At 30.7% G+C, this 27,688-nt stretch overlaps 1 protein-coding gene across 1 annotated transcript in view; it reads right to left on the bottom strand.

The window, feature by feature from the left end:
- The window catches only part of LOC105362518 (protein Wnt-1), a 110,797-nt gene that overhangs the window by 9,114 nt on the left and 73,995 nt on the right, over positions 1-27,688 (bottom strand). Inside the window, exon 2 of the mRNA XM_011499982.1 lies at positions 5,305-5,482. Coding sequence (XP_011498284.1) covers positions 5,305-5,482 — 178 coding nt within the window. The remainder of the gene's footprint in view (positions 1-5,304; positions 5,483-27,688) is intronic.

Here is a 27,688-nt window from a genome sequence, read left to right as displayed (position 1 = left end):
TAAATAGTATGTTAAAACTATAAAAATAGAATAATCCTGATAATTTTAATGTTTGATAGTCGGAAAAGAAATTAAGCAACGTAGCGGCTAAAGTATTTTATTTTTAGTTATTACGACAGAATATTACGTTTTACGAAACGATATTATGTATCGATATTAAAGTAATAAAGCCGTCGCATACGAACATATCTTACAAGTATCAAGCTACGCTAAAAATAAAATATATAAATATTATTTTGCTACTAAGCAAATTATTGATACTTGGCACATTGTCACAGAGATTTTAATGCCCACGATAGGACGTAAAATTCTCAATTAACAATAACAATAACATTAATAATAATAATAATAATAACAACAACGACGACGACGACAATAACGAACAATAACGAACAATAACGAACAATATATTACACCGATATATCATAAAAATGATCTTATAAATTTTTAAACTTTCTATTCCGTTACAATGTTTCCGGCGCTTTTATTTTTAATTAAATATTTACAAAACGTATAAGCTATCATGCTGAAATTATCTCATTATAATATTTTATAATAATACTAGCTTTACCAATAAAATGAAAAGGAAACAAGCCAGTAAAATTTTATTCACTTTTAACTACAAGGGCCATTCGACATCAAGGTTAACTTAGTTTCGTCATGAAAAGCATTTATTCTGTTTTTTTTCTTCTTTCGACTTTTCCCTCGGACGGATTTTCATGGCTTAACGTTCCCGTTAACATCGTCGCAACAGATCTAACGTCAATCCCAAAAGGCAGAATGGCCCTCCAATAGAATCGCTCCTGCTCTTCACTCAAATATTTTAGAGTTGCGAGTTTTATGGGTCATTTGCGGCTTCCGTTTCTTAAAGATACTGGATTTTGCTCGAAACTCGCAAGTATCTCCGGCTAGCTGTGGCATATTAACATTTTGTTTCGTAGAATCAGGGGACACGGAAAAACATTATCTGGATACGGCTGCGTCTGAAGTCACTAAAGCCGACTGTAGGTAGCTAATTGATTTTTTGGTAATCGTTCTAGAAACATATTTCCTATAAAATATCCAATGCTTGCTGAGCGCTTCTACGAATTTCACTTAAAAACTTCTTAATTCTCGTTCGGATCTTATTTCTCTTTGCCGTTTAATTCTAAGGAATTCGTTATTTTTTCAATTAAATGAAACCTGAAATTTTCTAAAATGATAAATAAATCGGTAATGATTTATCAATGAAACATAATACTACATATACGAGGCTTAATCGACGATGGTATTAATTATTTTATTGTAAATTGATATTTTTATTATTTTTTTTTTTTTTAAATACTATGTAATATGCTTTTAAGAATACTCAATCGTGCAATTGTATTGTCGTGTATCTACCAATCGTTATTATTAAACATTTTAAATAAACAATAAAATAGCACGGATGATTATTGAACAAAGACAAAATTGTAGTGTTTCAACAATAATACTATTAGGAACTTTTATGACGTGACGCAACCAATACATTCATCTATTCACGTAGGTATGAAAAGAAAACTGGATATTTAATAATAGTTAATCATAATAAACTAATAACTCTACATACATAAAATACGTATTTAGAAATAAAAAATCTTTTGCAAAAATTAAAAATATTTTGATATTCATTTTTAATAATTATTTATAAATATCTACAATACCAATAGTTATTTCATTCAAAATATTTAGTAATATATATATAAATATTTTTTCTACAAGTATTTAAAAATAACAAAAAATTCACAACATTATACACAGAATCTATACTCAAGCCCTTTCACAGATGTATAAAGAATATATAAAAGCAATTATATACTATTGCATAATGAAATGTTTATTAATTTAATGCTTGCATAAAGTAAAACGTTAATGTTTCAATATTATTTTTTTTTTCTTTTTTTATTATTATTTAGAAATATTTTATTATTGAGCAATTGGAATTTTAACGACCTATAAGTACGACGAATCGTTACAATTTATAAATTAATTTCGTCCAATGCAAATTCAGAAGTGACTATAATGATTTTAATGTATTCTTATTGCTCATTTTACATCAAGTTTAAACATTTTTCTTGTATTGTTGGACGAGCGTGTATTCCGAATTAAATAAATTGATGACTGAAATTGACAGTGAGATTAACCGATAATTCTAATGTAGTGCAACCTTTTAAATTTATTTATTATGCAATTACGTCCTTTAGAAATATGTAAAATTTAGTTTATTCATAATGTCTGAAACGCATGAAAAATTAACATTACTTATATATTAAGATATAATAATAATAAACAATAAAATATATACATATAATCTTCACGAAAATAATACTTGTAAATAAAGTTAGAAATTTTCATTACTCGTCTTTTCAGTAGACAGTATTATATTAATAAGCGAAAATCGATTGTTTCTACTTTTAACAATGCAATTTTACGATAATGTATTCGCATGTAGTAGAAAATATGTGAGAAATATTAAATTATACGTTACGTCGGTTACTTAATCTGACAATTTAAAAAAAATTTAAGGTATACAATGAGAAACTATCATTTGTAGTCTGCTATTAATAACTCTCGTCTGACTAGGAATTGCAAGGAGTTAGAAGGTAAGCTTTGAATGATTAGATTCTTAGATTAGATCATTTTTCGACGTAAATAATGCAGCGATCAGTCTGGATTAAAAGTGTAGCGAGTGAATGGAAGTGGGAAGGTAGGGTTGGATTTTTCAGTACCTGCGATAGATGGTCTGTAAAATTTAGCGAAAGAAAGCGAATGAAAATTCGGACAGTAAGGCCAGTCGGCGAAAGGTAAGTGGAAAATGTGGGCTAGGAATGGCTACGACAGGAGATCCCCTCGTTCCCCAGTGAGCCAAAAAGATCCCGGCCAAAGAAGAACTAGACGTTTTTCAAGCTCTGACAACGGGGCTTAAGGGCTAACCGTCTCTTGTAGCTGGCAAAACGATTTTCCTTAACTGCATTAGTTGGCTGATGCAGCGGGAAAATGAATTCGAGGGCTTTAACGCGTCATACCGACATTCATCACCGACGCTGAAAACTTAGCCAATGCCGCTGCGTAATGTTGCGGATTATTGATAATATTCATTTACAAGGAGTAGTAAGCATTATGATAATTGTAGAAGTCGAGAGGGAGGGCGCACTCCCGGCAGTTTTCGCTAATAAGGATGCAGACATTTAGCGAATTTATTATTTCTAGTAGTATTATTGGTATATTGCATTGTGATATCTGTATTGTTAAATAATAATTCTGTAAGCCAATAAAAGTTATTGTTCCGTTAAAATTCCACGTTTGCCAGGATAACAATCGTGAGTTGCCGGCTTGATTTATTCGAGAAACAATCGAGAACTATTTGACTCGAATTGACTCGAAGCTTTGAATCGTTTACCGTAATAAAGCCGAAAGAATTTTAATAAATGTATATTTAATTAATGTATACTTAATTAATGTATATTTGCACTCAATATTTATCATTTAGGACAAGATTGAAAAACGTTGCTTTAGATTTTACGGAATAATTGCAATAAATTTTTATGAAACCCTGTACTATTTATAGGGCACTACTAAGAACTAAAAATGTGAATTTTTGATTTTATTGCGCTCGAAACTGGACTGACGAATATACAATAATTTCAAGTACTTCACCGTACTCTTCAAGTTTTATCGCATACTTTAAGCTGTTCTTTTATTCTTTCTCTGTTAATTATTGAATATGCATTTATAAATAAGATCAATAAAAACAAATAAGCTTTTTATTCGACACTTGAAACACATATTTGGAATTATAATAGAACTTTGGATGAAATTAGCTTGCTAATCATCGGATATAATAAATCATTTATTTATTTATTTATGATTATTTTTTTCTTTCTTTTTCTTTTTAACGATTAATCACAAGCATGTGATCAATTTATTAGAAAGAGATAATAAATTAAAGTAGACGTATATCCTGTAATTACGAATCATTTTAGATTAATTTTATTTATATGTCAAAGGTACGAAAGTTTTTATTACAACCATAAAGCTATGGAAATTATTGGAATGTTTGAGAAAAGGGAGTGTTGACTAGCACTAATTTATATGCAAATATAATATGGATTTGGTAATCTCGACTCGTTTCGTTTAAACTTTTCTATTTTTAAAGAAGCTACGAAATTATTTGTGCCCAAAACTCGTCATCAATATATAATTCCGAATTCATATGTCTTTAATATTACAGAATATAATTCAGAGTTGAAATTATTGAAAATATAACTTGAGTTGAAATTAAAAATTGAAAAGGAATTTAATTTTGAAATATTAGCATTGTTTATCGAGCTCGCATCCAATCTACAACTTGGAGTCTTCTATCACTGGACAGTAATGAGAGAATTTAAGTTTAATTTTCCTGTTAAACATATCCAACATTTTTAAACACATTGATTCATATCGTTAAAAAACTAAAAATATTTTCATACTCATGTTAAAAATAAATATAATAATTATAGAGAAATTTTTTTTTTCTTTTTTCTAAGTAATTATTTATTCAAGCTCAATCAGCGGACGTAAGTTTCATATTTTACAAACTCTTACTAACCAATAGTTATTGTATTGCATGTATTGCAATAATTATCTCCATAATGTACCTATTTAATAATCTCCATATGCTGCTTGTTTGCTTCATTACAATTACCCTATCAATTGTGTTTGACTAATGAATCTTCAATCGGTTATTTGTCTCGGTTTCATTTGTCTAGATTAATTCGTCCTGATATAATTACAGTCGCGTCGTTTACAAGTCAATGGTTTGCGAGTTAATGCTCGTAACGAGAGAAAAGCTTGCAAAAATCATAGCCCATTATGATTCGTTCTTAAACCTTCTCCCCTTTTATCTCAATTTAAGCTTGAAATATTCTTAAAAAATTCATGCACGATAAGACATTATATAAATTAATACTTGAACTAATTGACTCTCCTCCTCACCTCATCGTTCCTCAACAAAAGCCCAATGAAAGTAACTTACAGTCACTACGACCGCCAGCGTATTAATGCCCGTTTCAGGGATTTTTGCCACTGACCACTTATTTTCTGATAATAAAATAAGGCCGGGACCTCGGGGCGCCAAGAGCAGATAAGCCCAAGCCTGTATTTACAGCTAATCGAGTGGAATGCCTCAGCGATAAAAGACAATGGCGAGCACGGGGTTTAGCCGGGAGTCTCGGAGCCTCGGAGCCTCGGAGTCTCGGAGTCTCGGAGTCTCGGAGTCTCGGAGTCTCGGTAAGGCTCGTGTCTTACCTGAAGAACCGGCGGCGATCTCACGCAGATCACTTGCTGCTTACTAGTCAGGTGGGAGTTCTTGCAGTTCCTCTCGGCGCTCGCCGGGCCCATTACTCCGGCTCCGATTTGCGTTGGCACGTCGACGCCAACGTCGTGACCCCCATGGCTTATTATCCTTGGCTCCACGCCCAAGTACCTGCAATCGAAATAACAGTCTGGCGTTATATAATATTGCGATAGGTAATTGGTGGGTGACGGGGGCCAGTTGATTAATAAATGACGTTGCTCGAATCTCGGATTTAGTCCGGTGAGTGTGGCCAAAGAGAATTATTAGCTGCGCAAGCGACGTACGCGAATCATTGTTGTTTTCCCTTCGTTCCGACGACTCTTCGCATGACGTCATAATTTTAGTTATTATTATATTTAATTTTAGAATTTTTTTCGCTGCAATGATAGGGGAAAGTTCTCTTTTTATTGGGATATTACGTGGATATTACGGTATATCTACTTTATAAATTTCAAGATTCTTTTAATCTTTTCGATTTCTGCATTAGTCTTAACGTCCAGAATTGAAACATAAATTTTGTTTAATTAGTTGCCGTGCTTTTTAATTACAATGAATTTTTTAATTACAATGAAGAGATTAATTTAATTTTCATTCATCGAATATTAATCGGAACTTTCAATTATTATCTTTAAATGAATGGTCTGGCGAGTTTACAAGAAATTTCAATATCTCCGATCGCCTTTCGAATCAATAACATAGTGTTAGCTGACACAAATATGCGAATTATATTTATCGCCCATATATATTAATATAAACTCCAATATGTATTTATTGAATAAGTATAATGAAAATTATTAAAAAGGAGTTTCGTTTTGTAAATAATAGACAAATTTATCGAATGATCTGCGATCATGTAAAGTACATAAGCTAATCCAGTTATATACTTTGCTGAAAGTGAAAGTATAGATGTAGTTATTTCGTAGTTGCATTAATTTTCGCAATATATTCCAGTATGACAATAAAATAGTGAAAACGTCATTAGTATTTATGCAAATATAAATAATAAAAATAGTTCTGCTTTAATGATTTTATTAGCTGTTTGGTAATAAGCTTTTTTCTTTTTTGTTTACATTATATTGAAAGTTCGACAAAATTTCTGAAAGGTAGCAAGTAGTGGAAAAGAAAATTTTTTACGTAAAATATAAAAAGAAAAATTTATTCTCAAGATTAATTTCATAAAAGTCGCTAGAACGATTTAAATTTTTTCTAAAAATTGTTTCATACATAAAATTGCAAATTTCTAGTTTAATTTCACAATACGCTATTCGTCTATTATTTTTAAATTCTTAAACATAATTGAAAAATATAGTAAATAGTATAGTATATTAAATAAATAAAGTTTTTTTTTGTTTTTTTTGTTTGTTTAATTTATATGAGAATATTTTAGAAGTTATATTAAGATAAAGTAATATGAATATAATTATTTTATACACTTTGTATCATTTGTTATAATAGAGGAAAAATTAATTTTATAATTAAATAATAATAATCTATTACTAATTAGTGATTGCTGATTATATATATATATAATTATTATTATAACGTCACTTGGAAAACTAAAGTTTAACAGCGAGTATGTATATAGTTGATTACTTTTAATTAGCAGTACGACAAATGCAGCTGGAAAGCGGTCAGAAAGCTTTTTTTGCAATGGAAATTAACATTCCCTTTCACATTTTTTCTTGTCGTTTCAATTTTTTGAGATGCCCTCTTGTGAAATGAAGCGTAATTAGCTTTCTACCGAGTCTCCGGATCACAGTACTGTTTATAAATAAGAATCAAATTTGCATTTAGAAGCTTGATGGAAAAAAAAAAAAAAAAAAAAATGAACAAGAAAAGAAAATAGAAATATTTGAATAAATGTATAGAATAAATTAAAAATATAAGTGAAATTTTAGCATCGATCACTTTTATCTTATATAGAAATTATTATATCAGCCTTATCTTTATACCAAATTACTATAAAAAAATTAAACTTAGGCAGGCATAAGCTAGAAGAGTATATAAACCAATATAAAATTTTCCTATCGAGAGAAATCTATATTTCGTAGAAAAATGTGAAGAAATTTTAGAGAGAAATCTAATCTAATAATCAATGGGTTTTTTGTTGAAATTTTCCAAAAAAAAAAAAAAAACTGCTCAATTTAAGTGGAAAAACTTAAATAATATACAACATGTATTTTTTTTAAAAAGATAAAGTTTTGAAATAAATAATAAGTAACATAGAATTTAGAATATGTTTTAAATGACATTGTTTTAAGCTTGGAGAGACATTTACTAAGATACTAAAACTGCATTCTATGTAGTTTTCGCATACGCTTCTCTTTTTATATCATATTTCTTGGTGAAAGTTTATGACACCCTAAATAAACAGTTAGTATCTTTTCAAATAACTGCGTAACAAAGGTATGAGGCTAATAAAATGTTTTCTATAGTTTTTTTTTTTTTTTTTTTTTTTTTTTTTTTTTTTACGTATTTCCCGACAATTAGATGTAAGCATTGATTTGTATTTGTGTTGGATTATTTGAAATAATTCATCAATTGTTTTTTACGAAAAGTGTTGAAATTTTTACGAGTAAAAAATAAATAAACTGTATTTGTTTCGATTTTGTAAAGGATAAAGCGATGCGATAAAATAATCATCTTAAAGAATGAAGCAAATGGCAAATCGAAGTATGTTGATTTCATAATTATAATTTTTTATGTATTTTTTGTAACGAATCCATTCATATTATGTTTTTAAAGTATTTTTATATTATTAATTTCATCGTACATTGTGTAAATCTGGTTGATTCTATGTTCATCTGAGAATATAACAAATGCATGCGCTTATGTTTCCGCGATAATTGAAAGAAGTTGTACGTAGTTTGATATTTTTAAGCCGATGTGTATATTGTTTTAGTATTTAGTTCATTATTTAGTTAACACTGTAGTTGATTTCTTGAGTCATAAGGGTCTCATAAATAAGTTTGAAAAATAAAGTCTTTATCTTATGCCATCTTTCGTTGAGAAGTTATAATCGCAATAATGTAGTAGAAAAAAGTCTAATAAAATCTGTGATAAACTGTAATATTTTGTTTTGTTTTGTTTACTGAAATCTATAATCATTGCTAGTTTGATTAACAAAGACATCAATTTATCCGATATGTTGTTTGTATACATCTTTGGTAGGAAATTGTTGAAGTAGAGTAAAAAAAAAAAACATACAGTAAAGACTTCAATTAAATAGAGATTTTTATCTAAAAAGTTTAAGACTTAATGGCTAAAATATCGATAAAAGGACATGGATATTACCGATCATCAACCCAAAAAGTAAAATACTTTCATCATGCATAAGAGATCAAGAGAGTGAGAGAGAGAGAGAGAGAGATACAGGGAGAAAAGAATGGAATAGAAGGCTGCAAACATCTGACAAAAAGGCACAGTTCAAATCCTGCTTGCCCCGTAATTAATATTAAAGGCTTCCGAAAGATAAAAATGTAGGAGCGAGTACTTAATGCGTCATGGACTCACCCTATACAATTAGATTTCGGTGGATGAATTGCAGCGAACACTTAAATTATAGGATAGAAGCAGCCCGAAGATGTAGAAAGCAATTGCGCTAATTTACGGAAATATAAAGCCGTAACAACAATTAGGAAGTAAACATATTAAAATGTTTCTCTTTTATTTCAAGTTAGGAAATTAAAATTTTTGTACTTACTGCTCATAGTGACTTTTCTTAATCTTTACGATATTCAATCTTATTATCCATATTTTATGTTTTATTTTAATTATAAAATGTTATAAGATGTTAATTAATAAATATTAATATATTGAAAGCAGGTATAATGCTTCCTTTGTTCGCCACTATGTTTTATAATTTTATGAAATAATAATAAATAATAAGAATAAATTAAATTAATTGTGTGTAATTTTATTAAATCGATGTTGGGATTACGATGATGTTTTTTATCATACAAAAAGTATTAAAGCAATTATTTGAATTTACTATAAAGCTGTAATAAGTAATTGAAGAAAATATTAAAATTGGTTAAAAATTTAAAAGCAATCCTTACAAGTAATATAAGCTTTAAAATACTTGCAAAGGTTATTATAATTCTGCCATATTAAATAGTTGAAAAATTCTAAATTCGAAATAAATATAACGTAATAATATTTGTTATGGATTGCGAAATAATTGCAAAATAATTACAAAGTAATACTTAAACGTCAAAGAATCACTAATAAATGTAACGCTTTGCCAATTGATTAATAATTATTATAAATGTAAATTAATATCTGCGATTGGTTGATCGGTATTAAGATCGCATCGATCCAGCATATCGTTTGGCCAGAAGTACAAAGCCATTGAAAGATTTAAGATACCCCGGGGAGCATCGAAGGGAGTAAGTAAATTAAATGAAGTTTGCCGAGGAAAGAATGTGAGAAATGCAGAGAGCACATAAGGAAGACGAAGCGTTAGCTTGACCTAGTGCCATAGGAACCAAGACAAAACTAATGCTCACGTTCATCGGAGATGATTAATGATAAGCTTAGGAGTCTGCTTGTAAGCCCTATGGATCATTATGAAAAGTTTGGATTGCGAGGTACAGTGACCAATCGTTCGATTATGCGAGTTGGAGTCGTGAATTGTAAGAGCTAGAGCCAGTTATGCGTCTGACCTGAATTTTCCAACTCATCCTTCTGTTTTTGTTTTTAAACGAAGCTTTCAGCTTTCTTCGTCGAATGCCCCCACTCCCTGCTCGCGTCATCTTAACATTCGTTTCATTGTTACGGCACGTGTAACGCGTGTGTCGTGGGATCGAATATTTGCCCCACCCGCATCACTGACTCTGGCAAAGGCTGTGCAAATGCTCGTAATCGGAAATTAATTAGGGAAAGTTTGTTGCCACTTGTAAAGAATAAGCCGAGTCCATAAAAATAATGCGGTCTTGAGCAAACGTTTAAGTTATCGATTGCTAATCAATATTTTCGTACAATCGTGCACGAAGCGAGGCTCGTTTAAGTGCCTTAAATATTGCAACAGAGAAGTGCATTTAGTGCGATGTACGGTTAACATTAAAGAAAAATCGATATAAATGTAGATATTATCATGGTTTTGGTGATTAAATTAAGGGAGTAAAATAAATGCATTAATTAATTGTGAAACTTGTAACGTGGTGCGCTTATCCAAAATAATTTGCTACATTCAAGAGAGAAAGTGATTCGGAGCTACGAAATAATTATTAAAATCCCATTAGCCTTGCTAAATTGTAGTACGTAACAAAGTTGTATCATAATTTGCAAAATAGTTTTAAAATTATAGCCTCAGCGGTGTGCCCTTGGATATCAAAAAAGCAATTAATCGGCAATCGATATTTTTAATAAAAAGTATACGTATGGGCAGAATTATATATATATATATATATATATATATATATATATATGCGTGTGTGTGTGTGTGTGTGTGTGTGTGTGTGTGCGCGCGCGCGCGATAAATAAACCTTGTCAAATCATTAAAGTTGAAGCACAGAAAGCGTCACACTTCCTAAAATCTCAATTAAATGTGGAGGATCAGTCGCGCTAAAACCGTCAGCAACGAATATGGTGAAAGACGCGCTATTTTATTTACATGGACCATAAAAGAAAAAAGAGAAAAAGCACGGAGAATTACGTTTGCATGCAGCGATAAATTCGTCGGCAAGTTTCGAGAGCATAAAGACTATCAAATAAGCTAAGAAAAAAAATCCAAATAAGCTATTTAAAGGGGCCGCCGCCAGCGCCGTCGCCGTCGCCGCCACCGCCACCACCACCACCGACACCGCCCTCGTTTTCGTTAAGCCGACTGCTTTCATATTTCCCGAGCTCGGTTTCTTTTATATTTTCTTTACTTTTTAGGCCTAATTTAAGACTACCGCGATCGACTATCTTCACGTTCCGAGTACGGCGTTCGTTTAATGGCGAGTCGCGACCTCGCCTGCCCTTCCGTACATCCTCACCACCATTGAAACGCGCTGACTTATGAGTGCCAAAACCCATATTACAAATTAGGTAGAAAATCGCCTGGCCTTATCATACGGCCATATGGCGCAATTTAGCGAACTGTTGAGCTCGATCTCATTGGATTTCACGAAATTTAATCGCACAAATAAAAAAGTCAATCTGCTATTGAGGATAATATTTTATTATCACACGTTTGTCAATATACGCGAGGATTTGCAACTTCTGTTCTCTAATTCGCAGCGGTGAGTATTATTTCTTTAATCATTCGTTCCTTTGAACAGTTTTGATAGAGTAATTTTGTCGAATTGAGCTTATAAGATAAGTAATTATAAGTCTTGTAGATGTGCTAATTTAATATAAATTTTTAATTTGAGTTGATTTCTATTTTTTTTTCTTTTTTTTTTTTTTTTTTTTTTTTTTTTTTTTTTTTTTGTTCGATGACTGGAAATATATTTTTTTCTTATCAATTTACCTCGTAAACTGTTAATTTGACTTTTAAACAGTATATTAAGTTTTATAATGCAGCTTATTAACCTTTTAGGCGCTAAATGAACCTAAATTCATTTAACCTTAAGTGATGAAATATAAAAGTTTTTCTCTTGGCATCCTATCGTAATACCTCGTATTATCTCGAATTATTGTGGGATCAAAGTGTAAATTAAATTATATTCTAATGATTATTATTTTATATTTATTGAAAACAATTGTTGTCGTAGTTAATATATGAGTGCCCGAGTGTATTTGTTAATGTAAGGACTTTCTTCTAACATCGAACCGTTATGACTGCGCCAGACCTTTATGAATTTACTCTAGAAAACTGTAAGGATTTAGTAGCCAATGAAGTAGGAAATACATTAGCGTACCTTTACATAATTATCGAGATAGAAAGACGTAGATGGCTGTAAAATTTGTATTTATTGTTTCAGCCGAATGAAATTGTAATGTCACGTTGTGAATAGTGCACTAGTGTCATTAGTGAAATAAAAATAAATAAAATAAAATAAAATAAAATAAAAATAAAAGTAATACATAACGTGTAAGGTTAAGTACTGTTGATGTTGTTGTAAAAGGAACGAATTTTGAATAATTTCCTTTCATTATGAATTATTAGAGAGAGAGAGAGAGAGAGAGAGAGAGAGAGAGAGAGAGAGTCTAATAAGCTATGAGAATTCGTAAATATAAAAAAATCCAAGTTATTGGAGTCTTAAACGAACAAAAAAAAAAAAAAAAAAAAAAAAAAAAAAAAAAAAAAAACAACAACTAAAATACGATTATGAAAATAATTTGATTAATGATTATACGTATATACACACTTGCCAGATACGAACGTATTCCATATATAATAATATTAGCATATATTGCCGTAAGACATTATCCGTAATATCGCATTATTATGGCAAGTGCCGAACCGGAGTAATTATTAACACTCGGCATTATAAAAACTAATCGTGAACTTTCTTTATTCCACAGATTGCTTGCCAACTTTTCAAAGTGCAAATAGTCCCCCAAAGTCCCCGCAAAAAAGCCAGCTTTATATTTCCAAGCGACTTAGGGACAAATTTTTATGTGCAAATTTATCAAAGTCCCTTCCCTCGTAATGCTCCCGCCAGAAGATGCTTCGAGCAATTTTGCGTGGACGGGAGCTACCACCAGTCCCAGTATTAATGACCTAGACCGGGATATTCCAAGGAGGCTAGAGGAAATCGCGATTAGACGAGGGCGTGTTTCGCGACAGCTACTGTTGGCCATACGGCTGAGTCCGTGGACAAATACGCGGGCGAATACGTACGCGATCAAGTGGCCTGGCAATATGTATGTTGGCATATGCGAAAATCCGCTCGTGTGTGCGTTTAAGATTGCTTCCTTCATGCCCCTCCCCGGCTCGCCAACCCCGACCCGCAGCGATCAATCTCTATCTCCGACGGTCATCGAGGCGGTTCATTTGGGCCGGGGGGGGGGGGGCAGCAGCCCTTGTGCACAAGCTCTTCTCAGCACTGTTTTACAACGGCGGTCGTTTCAAAAGTCACCGAGGCCGTGGAATTGCACTCCTTCCTTTCCAATTGCTTCTCTCGATCACTGTTATCGGCCAGCTTCTAATTGTATGCTACGCGCGCACAATTCTTCTATTCTTGCACTTGGCATACTTAAGAATTTGCGTGTACTCCGCATCGCTTTTGATACGTTTGCATTTTGCTGCACTACATGAATGTAACATGCTTCTAACATAATTTTTTTCATCTTCTTACTTTCATTAATCATTTATGTACATGTCATTGTATATTTGATATTTTCTTTAACATTTTTGACAGCATTTTTTCTTTCTTTTTACAAATATCGACAAATATATATATTTATATATGTATATGTATATGCGTGCGAGCACGAGTGTATGTATACGGCAACAAAACACATGCGCACACTCATACAAATTTCTCTATTATGAGATATTATATTGCATTCAGTTGAAAAAGTCAAGTCTAGAACACAAATGACTAATAATGGTGTAAATTAATTGTGCGCGTAACCAATAAGAATATTTGCAAATAGAAAGGTAAAGCATGCTATTTTAGATTTCGAGCGAGTTTTAATCAACAAGTAAATTAAATGTAACAGTAAATAAAGAAATTTTCATCAAAATAATCAGCATTTTATAACCTACGAGTTTCTTAACGCTCTAGAGGATCTGAAAATTTTTTCATCTAAGTTCACGAGTTTGTAATTGGTAGATCGAGCGAGATCGCAATTGCTTTTTCAACCAAAACCTTTTAAAAGCTTGATCATTCATCGATATTCCAAGTTTTATGCTTTACTTTGTAAGCGTACTTATAATATATATGTTCATGCATTACTAACTCGACGATACTTTTATCTTGGAAAAATGGGTTGAATATTTTTTCCATCTCTTTCTCGAAATTGCTTTATTATTCTCGTGATATTCTTGTCAAGTCAGATTAAATTAATTTATCTAGTAAATTCTTTCATTATTTTTCTTGTCTTTTCTTTTTCTTCTTCTCTTTTATTACGAAAGAAATTGCTTATCATTTAATTCATGTCAATTAATTTAATGATTATTTCACGGACGGACGGTTAAGGTGAAAATGTCTTAGTACCAGTTTTACGATGAACCGTTTCTATCAATTTAATTATAAATAATCTCTTACAATAAGATACTTTAGTGTATGCATAATTAAAACATGTTTGTATTGAAAATATATGGAAATATTCTTGTAAATTCAAATTAATACTTCAACAGGCATTGCACGAAATTTTTACACTATTTTACACACATTTTTCTTGATTTACTTACACGAGTAGCTTCCAGTGTTTGATCGTTTCTTTTAAAAAAAAAAAACAAAAACAAAAACAAAATTCTGCTTTGCATATGTTAAAGCTTTTCACCATTAACATTAAAGATGTTGGATAAAAGACACTAACAATAAAGTTAAAAATGTTAATGAAATTTTATTTTGTAAGAACGGTGCCGATTAATTTAACAATAATATTTAGAAAATTAATAATCTAGGGAATAGTCAAAACATGCTCTCATGATAATAATGGACATTATTTCATTTTTTTCCCATACAATTTGATATACGGAAATTGCCTCAAAGTTGTGTAGTAAATCAACAGGATTTTCTTGCTTTTGCTCTCCTTTACTTTATAAATCGTATAATTTCGATCCGAGTACATTACACTCCTAGTGGAAAATAAACTTTCAAATATCCTTTTAAATGAATTATTAAATGTATTATTATAATTATAATCACGAGTTAGGAAAAATTCAAAAGTCAATTTCGAATTTCATTTCTTATGAAATGATTATAGTTCTGCATCCGTTTATTCGAGCACTGTCTTGACTTTATTTCCTATGATATCGGTATTAATCGCACGAGCCGGCGAATAAAAGAGTCAAAACCTTGCAAAGTAAAAGTGCACTCGTCGATGGAGATTAAATTCCCATTGCCGTTAAGCGCAAACTCGCGATTCTTCGTGTTTTCATAATGCCGTGGTACTGATTACTGATGACGCAGGTGGAAAATACTTTGGACGACCGCTTATTGTTTGCCCTTCAACGAATCTTCTTCTATCCTATAACATGTATGTTATGCATGTACAACTGCTGATACAAAATAACTGAATTAAGTGTCCGTATGTTCAACCAATCGATTAGTCATTACACATGCTGTACGGTATTATTTTAAATACTGTAATTTGCACTAATAGTCGAATGAAGTGAGTCGCGTGAAGAAAAAAAAAGCACAATTTATATTTGTCTCCTTGTGTCCCTTTGGCGACAACAGGCTCGAGGGAATAAAATGAAAATTTCTTTCTTGGTATAAATTCAGAATGGATAATGGATTCAACGCATCGTTTTTGGCAATTTCAATCGATCAAATAGCATTAACAAAATTACGGCTTTTATCAGATTCTTTATTATTCTTAAAAATTGAAAATTCGTTGAATTATAATTTATCATTTGAATATTCACCTCAAAAGTGAAAAATAGTTTTTATAATTTCGAAAGTTCTCGAAACATTATGACTATTCATTAATTTTTTTTTTTTTAAATTCATATTTAATATTTAAATTCGTATTGTAAATCTGTCACAAAACAATTATAAAAAAGTATTATGTAACTGTTAAATAACTTATATTACTAACAATTAGCTAACAGTATTTTTTCAAATGAGAATATCAAAGGCTTTTTCAATTACTTTGCCGTTCAGTGGCAAACGTTAGAATCTAAAATATTTGAAATTTCAATTGAAGTAGTATTATGTAAACGACATAATAATTTTATTGGACTTTTAACGTTGACAAGTATGAAACATTCTCAATGCTAATTATTTATTTCAAGTTATTATAATCACTTATATTTTAAAAATTTTAATAATTATAATAATACAATGTTTTTTTGTATTTAACTATTTTCCTTACTACAAGAATTAACGATCATTTTCCTAAACTAAGAATATTGCCTTTTAAATTTGATTAAATATATAAAATAGTTATATCCGTACTATTTAAGACAGACATTAATTAATGTTTATTAGAAAAATTATATATATACATATACATACATACACACACACACACACACACACACACATATATATATATATATATATAATTAGCCTCTTGCACGAGTGTGTGTGAGTGTGTTAAAATGAAATCTTCTTGATGAATGTAACGATTCAATGTAATTGGAATTCTTAAAATTGTTGGTCCAATTTCAAACAAGTACTTATGCAATGCAAGTACTTATCCACGATAATATCGAAGATAAATAATTATAATTATGACTGTTATATAAGATTGTTACCGTTAGACTTAGCCGTGGTTAAGTGCGCTATATCGACCTGTCGCGGTCATAAATTTTCTTGATTATTAATAAAATCAAATGTATAACGATTTACAGTTTTATAATAATAATAATATTTAAATTCGATAAATGTTGTATGTAGTGTACGAAATTCTTTAGACGTTTGACACGAATGCTTGGTTATATAAATTAACAGAATGAGCAGCGCTGAATTCCGTTATTTCTGTTATTCGATTGGTAATAAAAAGAAACAATTATAACAATTCTCTCACAATAACATACATTAAAGATAATTTACTCTCCAAATTCTTATTACAAAGCATGATAAAACAATCCGTGAACGGCTCTTTCGGAGAGTGCAATTAAATGAACTCATCAATTTTCGTCGGCGCGATCAGTGATTCGGGTCAGCGGTATTCTTAGATCTACGGTCTCCGGGTCGTTAATCCTTGCTTAAGACCACGGCGAAGGAGGTGCCGCCAGCCTTTCCTAAAACACGGGGTCGCGTCGCTTTTCATTCGTGTGGCTTCGCTCCCGAGCGCCGCCGAAGACGCTGCTCCATTGTACGTCCGAAATTCCCAATCATATTCGTCTCTTTCCCAGTTGCGGTAAGCGCTAAATGTGGCTGCTGGGCAGAGCAGCTGGACTTTTATCGACAACCGGGACTCTAATGGCCAATTCAAAAAATTTCCAAAGTACGACTTTTCCGCCGATATTACGGCATTATAGGCGATTTTGCCTTTGCGACCGCGTCGATTACCTGGCCAATCGATCGCCTGTGAAGTATTCGCGAATTATTTATGCGTCAAGCGGGTAATCAAGGGTGGTGCTGGCTCTTTCAAAACTACGGGGACGTCTTGCGAGGACTCGTTCGTTTAAAATGAACGAACGAATGAACGAACGAATGAGCGAACGAATGAGCGAACGAACGAACGAATGAGCGAACGAATGAGCGAACGAACGAACGAATGAGCGAACGAATGAGCGAACGAACGATCGAATGAGCGAACGAATGAGCGAACGAACGATCGAACGAACGAACGAATGCACGAATGAATGAACGAAATTAAGGCTCGAAATTTTATCCAAACTGAAATAGGCGGCGTTCACCTCGGCTAACAAAGAGTGCATAAGGTAGCATTGACATTGTAGCGACGTAGACAGGCGAGAAACAAACAAAAAAAAAAAAGAAAAAAAAGAAAAAAAAAGAAAAAGAAGAAAAAAAGGGAAAAAAAGAAAAAAAAGAAAAAAAAAGAAAAAGAAGAAAAAAAGGGAAAAAAAGAAAAAAAAGAAAAAAAAAGAAAAAGAATTGATCGATCGAGGCAAGTTTAGCTCCGAGGATTGCGAGCGCGTTGTTGGCAGAGCGACGGAATTACCCGGCCCATCGCGAAATTAATCGGACCCTGTAAAATTAATGAGCCCGCCAGCTGAATGGCGGGCCTCGCGGTTCCGACGAGAAGACGCAATAATAAGGAGGTAAGGTGATCTTGGCGCGTCATTGTGCGGCCGAGAGAATGGGGCGCGGCCCAAATGGGCCCTATCGCTGTCGTAAGGACAATGGCGGGCCCCCGCGCGCTTATGACAACTGGCAACGTGATACCCCCTCGCGTCTATGCTCGCGCAATAATAAATTCCTCGATGATAATGGGCCGCGCTGAATAGCCGATGCACAGCGGCATTACGTGGCTCGGGGGCCAGATGCACTGCGGGCGCTTTGTTTTACCTTCCAACGATTTTTATTAACCCGCCCCCTTTTTATTCATAAGCATTGGCCTGTGCGAGCGCGCGCATGGCTTATCGTTTATGAGGGCCCTGTCTCCTCTCCTCAATTTCTTCTCGCATTTTAAAATATTGCGTAGCCGACTGACGTGCCGCCCATTATTCTTGCCTCTTTTCTCAAAAGCCCTCGCTCATTGCCGAACGGGCGCTACCTACTAAGTACACATAAGTAAGTTATTGTAATGGATTTGGCCGAAGAGACGTTATCGTGAACGGGTTGGGACTCGCTGTTGCATCAGTAGATTTTAAGCGCACTATCTAATTGCAAAAATAAATAGACTGCAAAATATGTATTAGCTGTGGTATTTGTGAAGCTACGCTCGTCACATTCCCGAGTGAAGGTGCTGTTGGTAATGAAAGAGCAGTGAGTCATTTATAAATAAATGTTTCAGGCGCCGAAAAATTCGCTTAGCGCTCAAATCGAATAAGAAAACGTAAATGAGCGATGAAACGACGAAGCGTCGGTAATGGCCGTAATTCAAAGACAAGATGTTAAAAATCTTACGTGGCCGATCATACATCATACTCCCCTTCCTTCACCATTCCACGGCTCGTTAGTCCAACGATTTGCACGAATCATTTTGATAATTTACAATATATTTGACCCAATAATCATTATTTATTAATTCACAAATTAATGACGCGTATAATTTGTTTGCCTCCTTAGCTACCGGCAGCTTTCATTCGCTCCAGCTATTTTTTTTATTTTTTTTTTTTTTTTTTTTTTTTTTTTTTTTTTTGTTCTCATCAATTCCTAACAATTGGATTGACAGCCATTTTGAATTTCTGAAAAAATCAACTTATCGTAAGGCCTTGAGTAGCTCGATTCGCCAATCGCATAATATCTGGTTCATTTGCAATTTTAATATCGAAAATGTTTCAAAAATATTTCACTGTAAAAGTTTTTAGCAAGACAGTTCATAAATCTTGAATGCGTAATCAAATTCTAATGAGCTTTAAGTTTGCATTTAAGTGTGCCTTGATGCATTAATATTCATTGGCGAAGTGTAAAATTGATTATAAAATAAAGAAAAAGTGTCGACGATTTCTGTAAATTTTCTAATTTCTCACGACGATAATATTAAAATTAAAATAAATTATATGTATGAACGAAAAATCAACGGCCGACTCTCATTTTATATCCGTATCGGCAGAGTCTTTAATCGTATCATTTATAATTATATCAAAGAATTCCCATTTCTCCAATCGCTCAATGAAATCGCTGCTAATTAATAGCTAATTTATGGAAATTTTATAAATAAAATGGCTGGAAAAAAATACGTATTGGATTACAATTATTATTTAAAACGTGCGATTGAAAATACTATTTAGAATATCGGAAAATTTAATAGGCCGCCTGGACAAATAGTTAAATAATTCAATGATTTATCGGTGGAAAGGATAATTTTCTAATTTATGACGTGGAATTTTATTATAATTTTCACGACGCGTGTCTCCGCGCATTTATAATAATGCCAAAGCGACAAAAGAAACATTACCCGCCAATAAAGCGCGAAAAGTAATTAATTGCTCAGACAGTATTATGGAAGAAGAAGAAGAAGAAGAAGAAGAAGAAGAAGAAGAAGAAGAAGAAGAAGAAGAAGAAAAAAAAAAAAAAAAAAAAAAACAAAAAACAAAAAGCAAAAACACAAAACTCCACAGGAAGAGAGATTACAAAAGAGGAATAGAGGAAGGCGCGGGTGAAAACATTTTATCGTCACTTGAGTTTGTTTGAGATTCTTGAAGCGCACGCGCGCTTCCAAGTACTTGGGCCAGCGAGAGATAATTTTAAAGAGCGTCTATTATGCTGCGCGTAGCCTTACAAACATTGTACTTTTATCTTTGCGTAATTGAGCGATTCTAAATTTTACAAGCTTTACTTATTGCACGCTAAGCTACCGTAAAAAGTCGCCTATGGCTATTTACGACGCGATCTTTCGCAATAATTGAAATACCCATGGAAACTAGGCTGTCATTATTTATTTGGCCTTTCTTGCGTGGATTAGCTAGATTTATCCATTGGATTATAAACTCTCGCTTCACGCGATAACTGCATTTAAATAAATTTTGGTTTAAAATGACCTGACATTGCTTACCTGATATTCGTAATTGGTAACTTGTAATATTACATCTAAAATAAAAATATATTGAAATTGCCATATTTTGTAAAGGTGTACAACCGATATGTTAACGCAAGCAAATTTATGGCTGCATATTCAATTAATTATGAATACAATTTTGTAACTTATCTATACAAAAATATGCGCAATGCATTAAAAAATACTAATGCATGCAAGTAAAAATTCCAATGACTAAAAAAGCTTTATTCTATTAGTTGATATTAATGTTGTTGCTATTATAGTTGCAATTAATTTATTGGCTATTCCTATTTATTTACTATCTTTCTTTCTTTTTTCTTCATTCATACGTAATTTTAATTTATTCATAAGATTGGAGTTCTTTTCTTTTAGTTTTAAATCTCAAGCATCTCTGACTTTGCCTCAAGGTTGCCTACTGTCCGGTTTTCTTTTGAAAATTCACTCGTCTACTCTTTTTTTCCTTTGCGTTGTAGCACAATCAACACCGGAATCTAATTTTCAAAATTTTCCACTTTTTCTCCATCAACTGTATTTGTATCATTTGTATACTTTAAAATTTGTCTTATATTATAAATCATATAAATATCATCAATTTTAATTTATCGAACAATCTGAACTCTACGATTACAAATGAAATTTTTAATATAAATGTAACATTGTTTTTATTGCTTAATTTTTGCTTTTGCTTCTTTCAATCAGAACTTTAGTCTTCTTGGTGTGATAATTTCATATAAATTTATTTACATTCGATGGCAATGTAATTTGTTATTAGATTGTTATCTTAATTACGACATTCGATATCAAGGATTTATTTTACGATTATATAGTTAAAATTATGCCTGGTATTCCATAATTTTAGATACAACTTGGCTCTATCATATTTTCCATACATTTTGTTTATTTGAAACAGATGTGCACATACATTATAAAAAGACTGTTATATAATAAGAATAAAAATAAGCAAATTTTTTTTTTTTTTTTTTTTTTTTTTTTTCATAAAAAATTATATATAAAAATATGTATTCTTATATTTGTTGTACTTTGAATAATTACTATTCTTTATTTGTTTAATTGGCTTAACAATACTATACCTTTACATAATGCTAATTTTCATATTTCCGATATATCCTTATGATAATTATTCGAACTGACCTGAGCATAAGTTTATTTTTTAGTATGTAATTTAAATATTAATATTTTTGTTTTATTTTCAAATAAAATTTTTTTACAATATTTATCATTGCATATGTGTAAATTTGTTTTTGAAAACAATATTACTGCAATCTTCTCGATACTTTAAGTAAAATAATTTAAAGGTTATTTCACGTCATAATACTTCTTTACTAATAATAAATGCTCATTACTTCTATTGTTTAACATAATACGTTTATGATTATTTGTTCTCTTTTTATAAATATTTTTGTATACGCGTGCAGACTGTTGATTGTCTAATCGTCAATAATTTTCAATATTCTACTTATATTTTTATTCGATTAATTTTTATTAAAAAAAAATAAAAAAAAAAAAAAAAAAAAAAAAAAAAAAAAAAAGGATTAACAAATGTAAATACAAAATATATCTTATCAAAATTAAAGTATCATCCTGGAAGTTTTATAGAAATAATGAATTTTTCGATAGACAATACTGAATTCTGAATATTATATTGAAATTAAATTTGACTAAATCGACGCTATAAATACAATATCTCTAAATATATGATAAATATCGTGGAAATCAATTTGTTATATTATCATATTAATTTGAGTAGTATTGCGACATAATTGATGGATAGCACGAGTGAAAATGACAGAGTGGAAGGAACTGACCATCCCATAAGCATATATATAAATATTTATGCATGATTCATATGAATTGAGTGTTACTCGAGGCAAACAAGAACTTAGCAAACCTTGTTTAAAAAAAAAAAAAAAAAAAAAAAAAAAAAAAAAAAATGAGATTATAAAACGTGAGCTCATTGGCATTAGTAAATGTAATGTTGGAGCATCAGTGAGAGTATGATAAGAGCGCACAGCCGTTGACGTGTGGCCCGAAAATTCGGAGGCGCATCTGCTCGTTGCGAGGCCCGGGCAGCGGCAACGACCCTTGTCCAGACGGAGGATTTAAAAAAAAGTGCTCTCCCCGGCGAAAGTTTTCGTTACGATATCGCATAATAAGCGAGCGATAAATGCACGTTTCTATCCTTGGGGGATCGCTGATGGGCTCCTGAGTTCAATTTGCCTGCCGGCGGCCACTACTGCGCCCAGCGAACAAGGCCAATTTTAATTAGAGTCTGCCTATCGGCAAGGGGTGCTCTGATTTTCTATGACAAGCGAGACGGAAGACCGGTTGATCGCACTAATATTTTTATGCCCCACTTTTTCATCGTGATCGATGCACCGTCTCGACTACTTCCAAAAAACAGGCTACTCGCGAATATCTGTGTATAATAAACGCGAAGAGAGGGAAAACTTGCAAATATTACATTCGTACTTCTGAATAATGTAGCTGTATTTTAAATTACATCAGCTGTTACGTGTTTTCTTTACTTTTAATACTTTTACTGCTACGAGTTTATGTGTGCGCCTGTGTTTTAACGATTATATAAGTAAATAACCGATATTATGGATATTTGATTTAGTCGGGTAATTATATCAAATATCAATTAATAATGGCAACTATCGACACCCTTATATTATTATCTTACTTATTTAAAAGCTCATACATTACAGTGCATTCTTGATAAATATGTAATGATTATAATCTCAAAATGATGCATAAGTTAATTATCGTAACGATCGATGCAATATCGCATATTGAAAAATATATCTAAAGATGTAAGCTGAAAATAATAAACGAGTTTTAGAAATCATTATAAATATTTTGATATAATTTAGTTTATTTATAAAATATAATTTCAATTGCATTTTACATAAGAGAATAAACAGAATTACAGAAGAGAAAAATTCATTTAATCGATAAGGTAGATGTCATATACATTGAAAAGATACTTTCTTACAAATATACCAAAGAATAATTAACTTGTTACATTTATAGTCGGTATTATTATTATTATTATTATTATTCTTTATCAATAGAAATTTTAATCAATATCGGCAATTAATTGATAATAGTATTTACAGATATTAATTATAGTAATTAAACTGCCTATTGTAAGATGCAAGAAATAATTTTTTTTATCTATTAAATATAAAAAGAAAAAAATTTTTACAATTAAAATTATAATTAAAATGAAATTTTCTTAAAGGTCATTGACAGAGCTCCGAATTTTTCATTAAAATTTCTATAATAATCGATATATTTATTTCTTTATATACCTCAATATTTGTCAATGCATCATTACGACTACGGAGCTTATTTTAATTATAATAATAGCTGTTCATTATAAACATACCAATATAAATTCAATAAACCACGTACACGCACACGCACACGCACACTCACACGCACAAAAACATATATTTAGTAATAAATTTAATGATAAATGTATTATAAATGATTGGCGATAATTATGAAAATGCCAGCGTATGATGTATTAAAAAAATTTGAAAGTCATTATGAAAAGACAACGTTTAATATGGTGAAACAATAAACGCGGTGGAGGAGGGGGCAGGAGAAGTTAGGTAAAGCACAGACAGAAAGATGTGCGCACTTTATAGTTGCCCTTAGAGAGTACCGAGGAGAGTGGAAGGGGACATCGATGAATCCTTATTTCGCGGTTATTATGAGATCATGTACATCGCGCTGATACAGACGCGGATTACGAAGAAAAAGAAGGCCGATGACTGGAGATGTAATCGGAGGCTCGACTATTTTCTTTGTTATTGCCTTCATCTTTTCCTGTACTCGTGTGTTGCGCAGTTTTATTTAAGCTACTTTCTGCCTTTAATTAAAATTGTCTTTAGGCATTGAAACGGCTTGGTTAACAAGTATTTTCGGCTCAGCTTGCTGGCTTACAAAAAAACATTACAGTGCACTAATAAGCCAGGCTATATAAATAAATAAGTATTGCGCATGCTTGGTTAACGGGAAAGACTGTGGAACTTTTTAGTCGAATAAGCGTTATCATTTGTTTAAGAATTTCTTTCAAATGGAACTGACTGATTACCTATGCTGAAGCTCTATTGCAATTACATACTGAAAATTATATCTTTATAGAAGGTATTTGCATGCGTTTTCGTATGCTAATAATGATTATCAAAAATTATCAAGAAATTGTAAATAAAATATTAGGATAAAATATTAGGAATTAATAATAGTTTTATAGGTGATCAGTAGGGAAAATAGATGTCAATTAAAATATTATAGTTTTTACAATCAATTTTTATGCTAATTTTACAATTTTAAATTTTCATCTACTTTATATGCGTCCGATGAAAGAGAAATGTCTTTATTTGTTTAATGAAGCATTTAGGCACACAGATTGTAAATATTATATTATATTATATTATCTGCCTAACCTACGTAAATCATTATACGTACGATCGTAAATAAAATGATAGGATCGTATCAGAATTCAATTTTCGTAAGAGATTTCAAAATTTGCAAGACTACCATATAACTATCATACATCTATGTATCGTTTATATTTTAATTAATTGGCTACATATTTCATTATAAATCAAATGAATTTATACTTGTTATTACTTAAATAAAATTGCAAAAATTTGTGTTCATTTTCATTTATTCATTTTTCAAAAATTACAGCAAGTTGTATTTCAAAACATTTATTAATACAAAATGTATTATTCATCTATTACTACATTATTCAACATTTAAATTATTTTTCTTTCATTTTAATGAGCCTAAGAGATATCCATTTTAGTAGAATATTGAATTACAAAAGGCAAATTAAAAGAAAATATTATGAAATATGTAAAAATGAACATAGTATTTATATACTACTCCAACACAAAAAACTATATAAACATGTGCATGTATATATATATATATATATATTAATAAATATTTACAAAAAATATATGCAGTCGACTACTTAGATATAACAAAAAAAAAAAAAACAAAAAAAAAAAAATTTTGGTCAAGCTGCAGATTCAGATTATTTTGTAATTTTTACTTGTTGTTTCAAGTTGTTTTCAATATTTTTTATGAAAAGACACAAAAATTGTAGTGAATAAAATAAAATCTTAACTACATTTTAAAATAATACCAACATATTATCTAATCATTATTTGTGCTTTGATTGTGTGGAATTCTTAATATTCTTATGAATAGTGTGTATAGTAAACCGTAATAAGATGCATTTTTAAAGATTAAATTATAAAAATGAATACTATAATATTAAATATATTAGTGAAAGATATTGTAATAAGTATCACACATATATTTTGAATATTTATTAATATTTATTTTATAAATGTAAATATAAACATATTCTTATATGCACGCACATATTTAAATATATGGATATGGTAAAAGAATTATATTTCATTTCTAACAAATTAATTATAATATACAACGTATATATATTTATGTTAATATACTTATATGTTTAAAATATTTATATGTTTATAGTATTTATTAAATGATCTTATTTATATTCTTATTTTATCACTATCTACTATTTTCAAATATAAAGATAAATGTTACATCTTGTACGGTATTGGATAGAATTTATGATTTAATGTTTAATAATTCAGTAATATATATATTTCTTTTATTTATACGTTGAAAATTTTAAAAAACATGTTGTTTTAATGCATGGATAATCAATGAAATAAAGAATTATTATAATTATAATATTATAATAATAGCTTTTATAAATGCATATTTAATAAAGTACAAAACGTAATTTATAGTTTTTTTTTTTGTTTTTTTTTTCGGTTTGTATAAAATTCTATAAATATATTAACTAAATATTGTTAAAGGTTTGTCATAATTGAAACATTACGATTTACATAAATTAGGCAATTTATAAGCATATTGGCGATTTTGAATATATAAGTACAGGTAGAGATTTAATTTATTCTGAATAAATTTATAAATCTCCAAATATTTTTCGTATAAATTTTGACGTAGCGTTCTAGTTATTATAAATTATTTAACCAACATATAATGAAATATTTAATTTTGTAAGGCATTTTAAATTATTACATTAACTCATATCGATAATTACAGTGGTTATTTATTAAAATTTCTTTGACTATCGTACATAAGTCCTTCTACATATATTAAATCCATGATAAGACAAAGCAATAGATACTTCGGAGAAATCGTAAAACTTTTTTAAATTTATCAACTAAGCTAACTATTGGAATTAATGATAAGTTGGTGCAACTTGAGACAAATTGCTTTGTATCATCTTATTAAAAGTATACTCATTATATTATCATTTTTAACGATAAGCATCATTTCACTGAATAAAATGTATGGAGTTTTGTGATAAATTATTAATTTGAAAAATAAAATATGAAATGGAATATTTTACGATGACACGTTATGATGGTCGCGAGACAAAAGACATTACACACAAATTATTGCATTGAAAAATGAAATTTGTCAATGATAATCAATATTCTGTTATTCTTTAGATTATTAAATTATAATTTTTAAATATGGGTAACCATTAAAGGGGCCTTTGGTATTTAAATTTAAGTTCTCTTTGGCTAAAGTATAATGTTAGTTATTAATCATCAAGTGTTAGCTTTAGAACATGCGAATTGTTTTAATTATGAAAGCCGACCGTGTTAAACAGAACATAATTAGATAATTGAGAGTGTAGTCATTATAAATTAAGAAAATGACAGCTAATCTCATTATTTCGTTTATGATAATCGACAGAGACAATAGACTTGCTACGTTGACAATGTAAATTCAATTATACAATGCAACATGATGATACGTTTAAGACTTTTGAGGAGAAGAGTCAGACGCTATATGATTAAAAGTATCCGTTTGCTTAGGTGATTCACGAACGTTTATTATGACTTTTATTCCTTTCCGCTCGATTTTCCCAAGAATTCGCCATTATCAATCGTAGTATCAATCTTTTTATCCTCCACTATTTTTGCCTCTTCTATCATCAATTTCCCTTTTATTTTTCATTCGCATTTCTGTTTTTCAGCCTGCACGTCGCAGTCTCAGTATCGTTATTATTATTGCCATCTCCTT

Source organism: Ceratosolen solmsi, unplaced genomic scaffold, assembly GCF_000503995.2.
Source record: "Ceratosolen solmsi marchali unplaced genomic scaffold, CerSol_1.0 scaffold41, whole genome shotgun sequence".
NCBI classification, from domain to species: Eukaryota; Metazoa; Arthropoda; class Insecta; order Hymenoptera; family Agaonidae; genus Ceratosolen; species Ceratosolen solmsi.
Note: the sequence above shows the minus strand (reverse complement) of the source record. Positions and strands in the feature narration are given on the sequence as shown.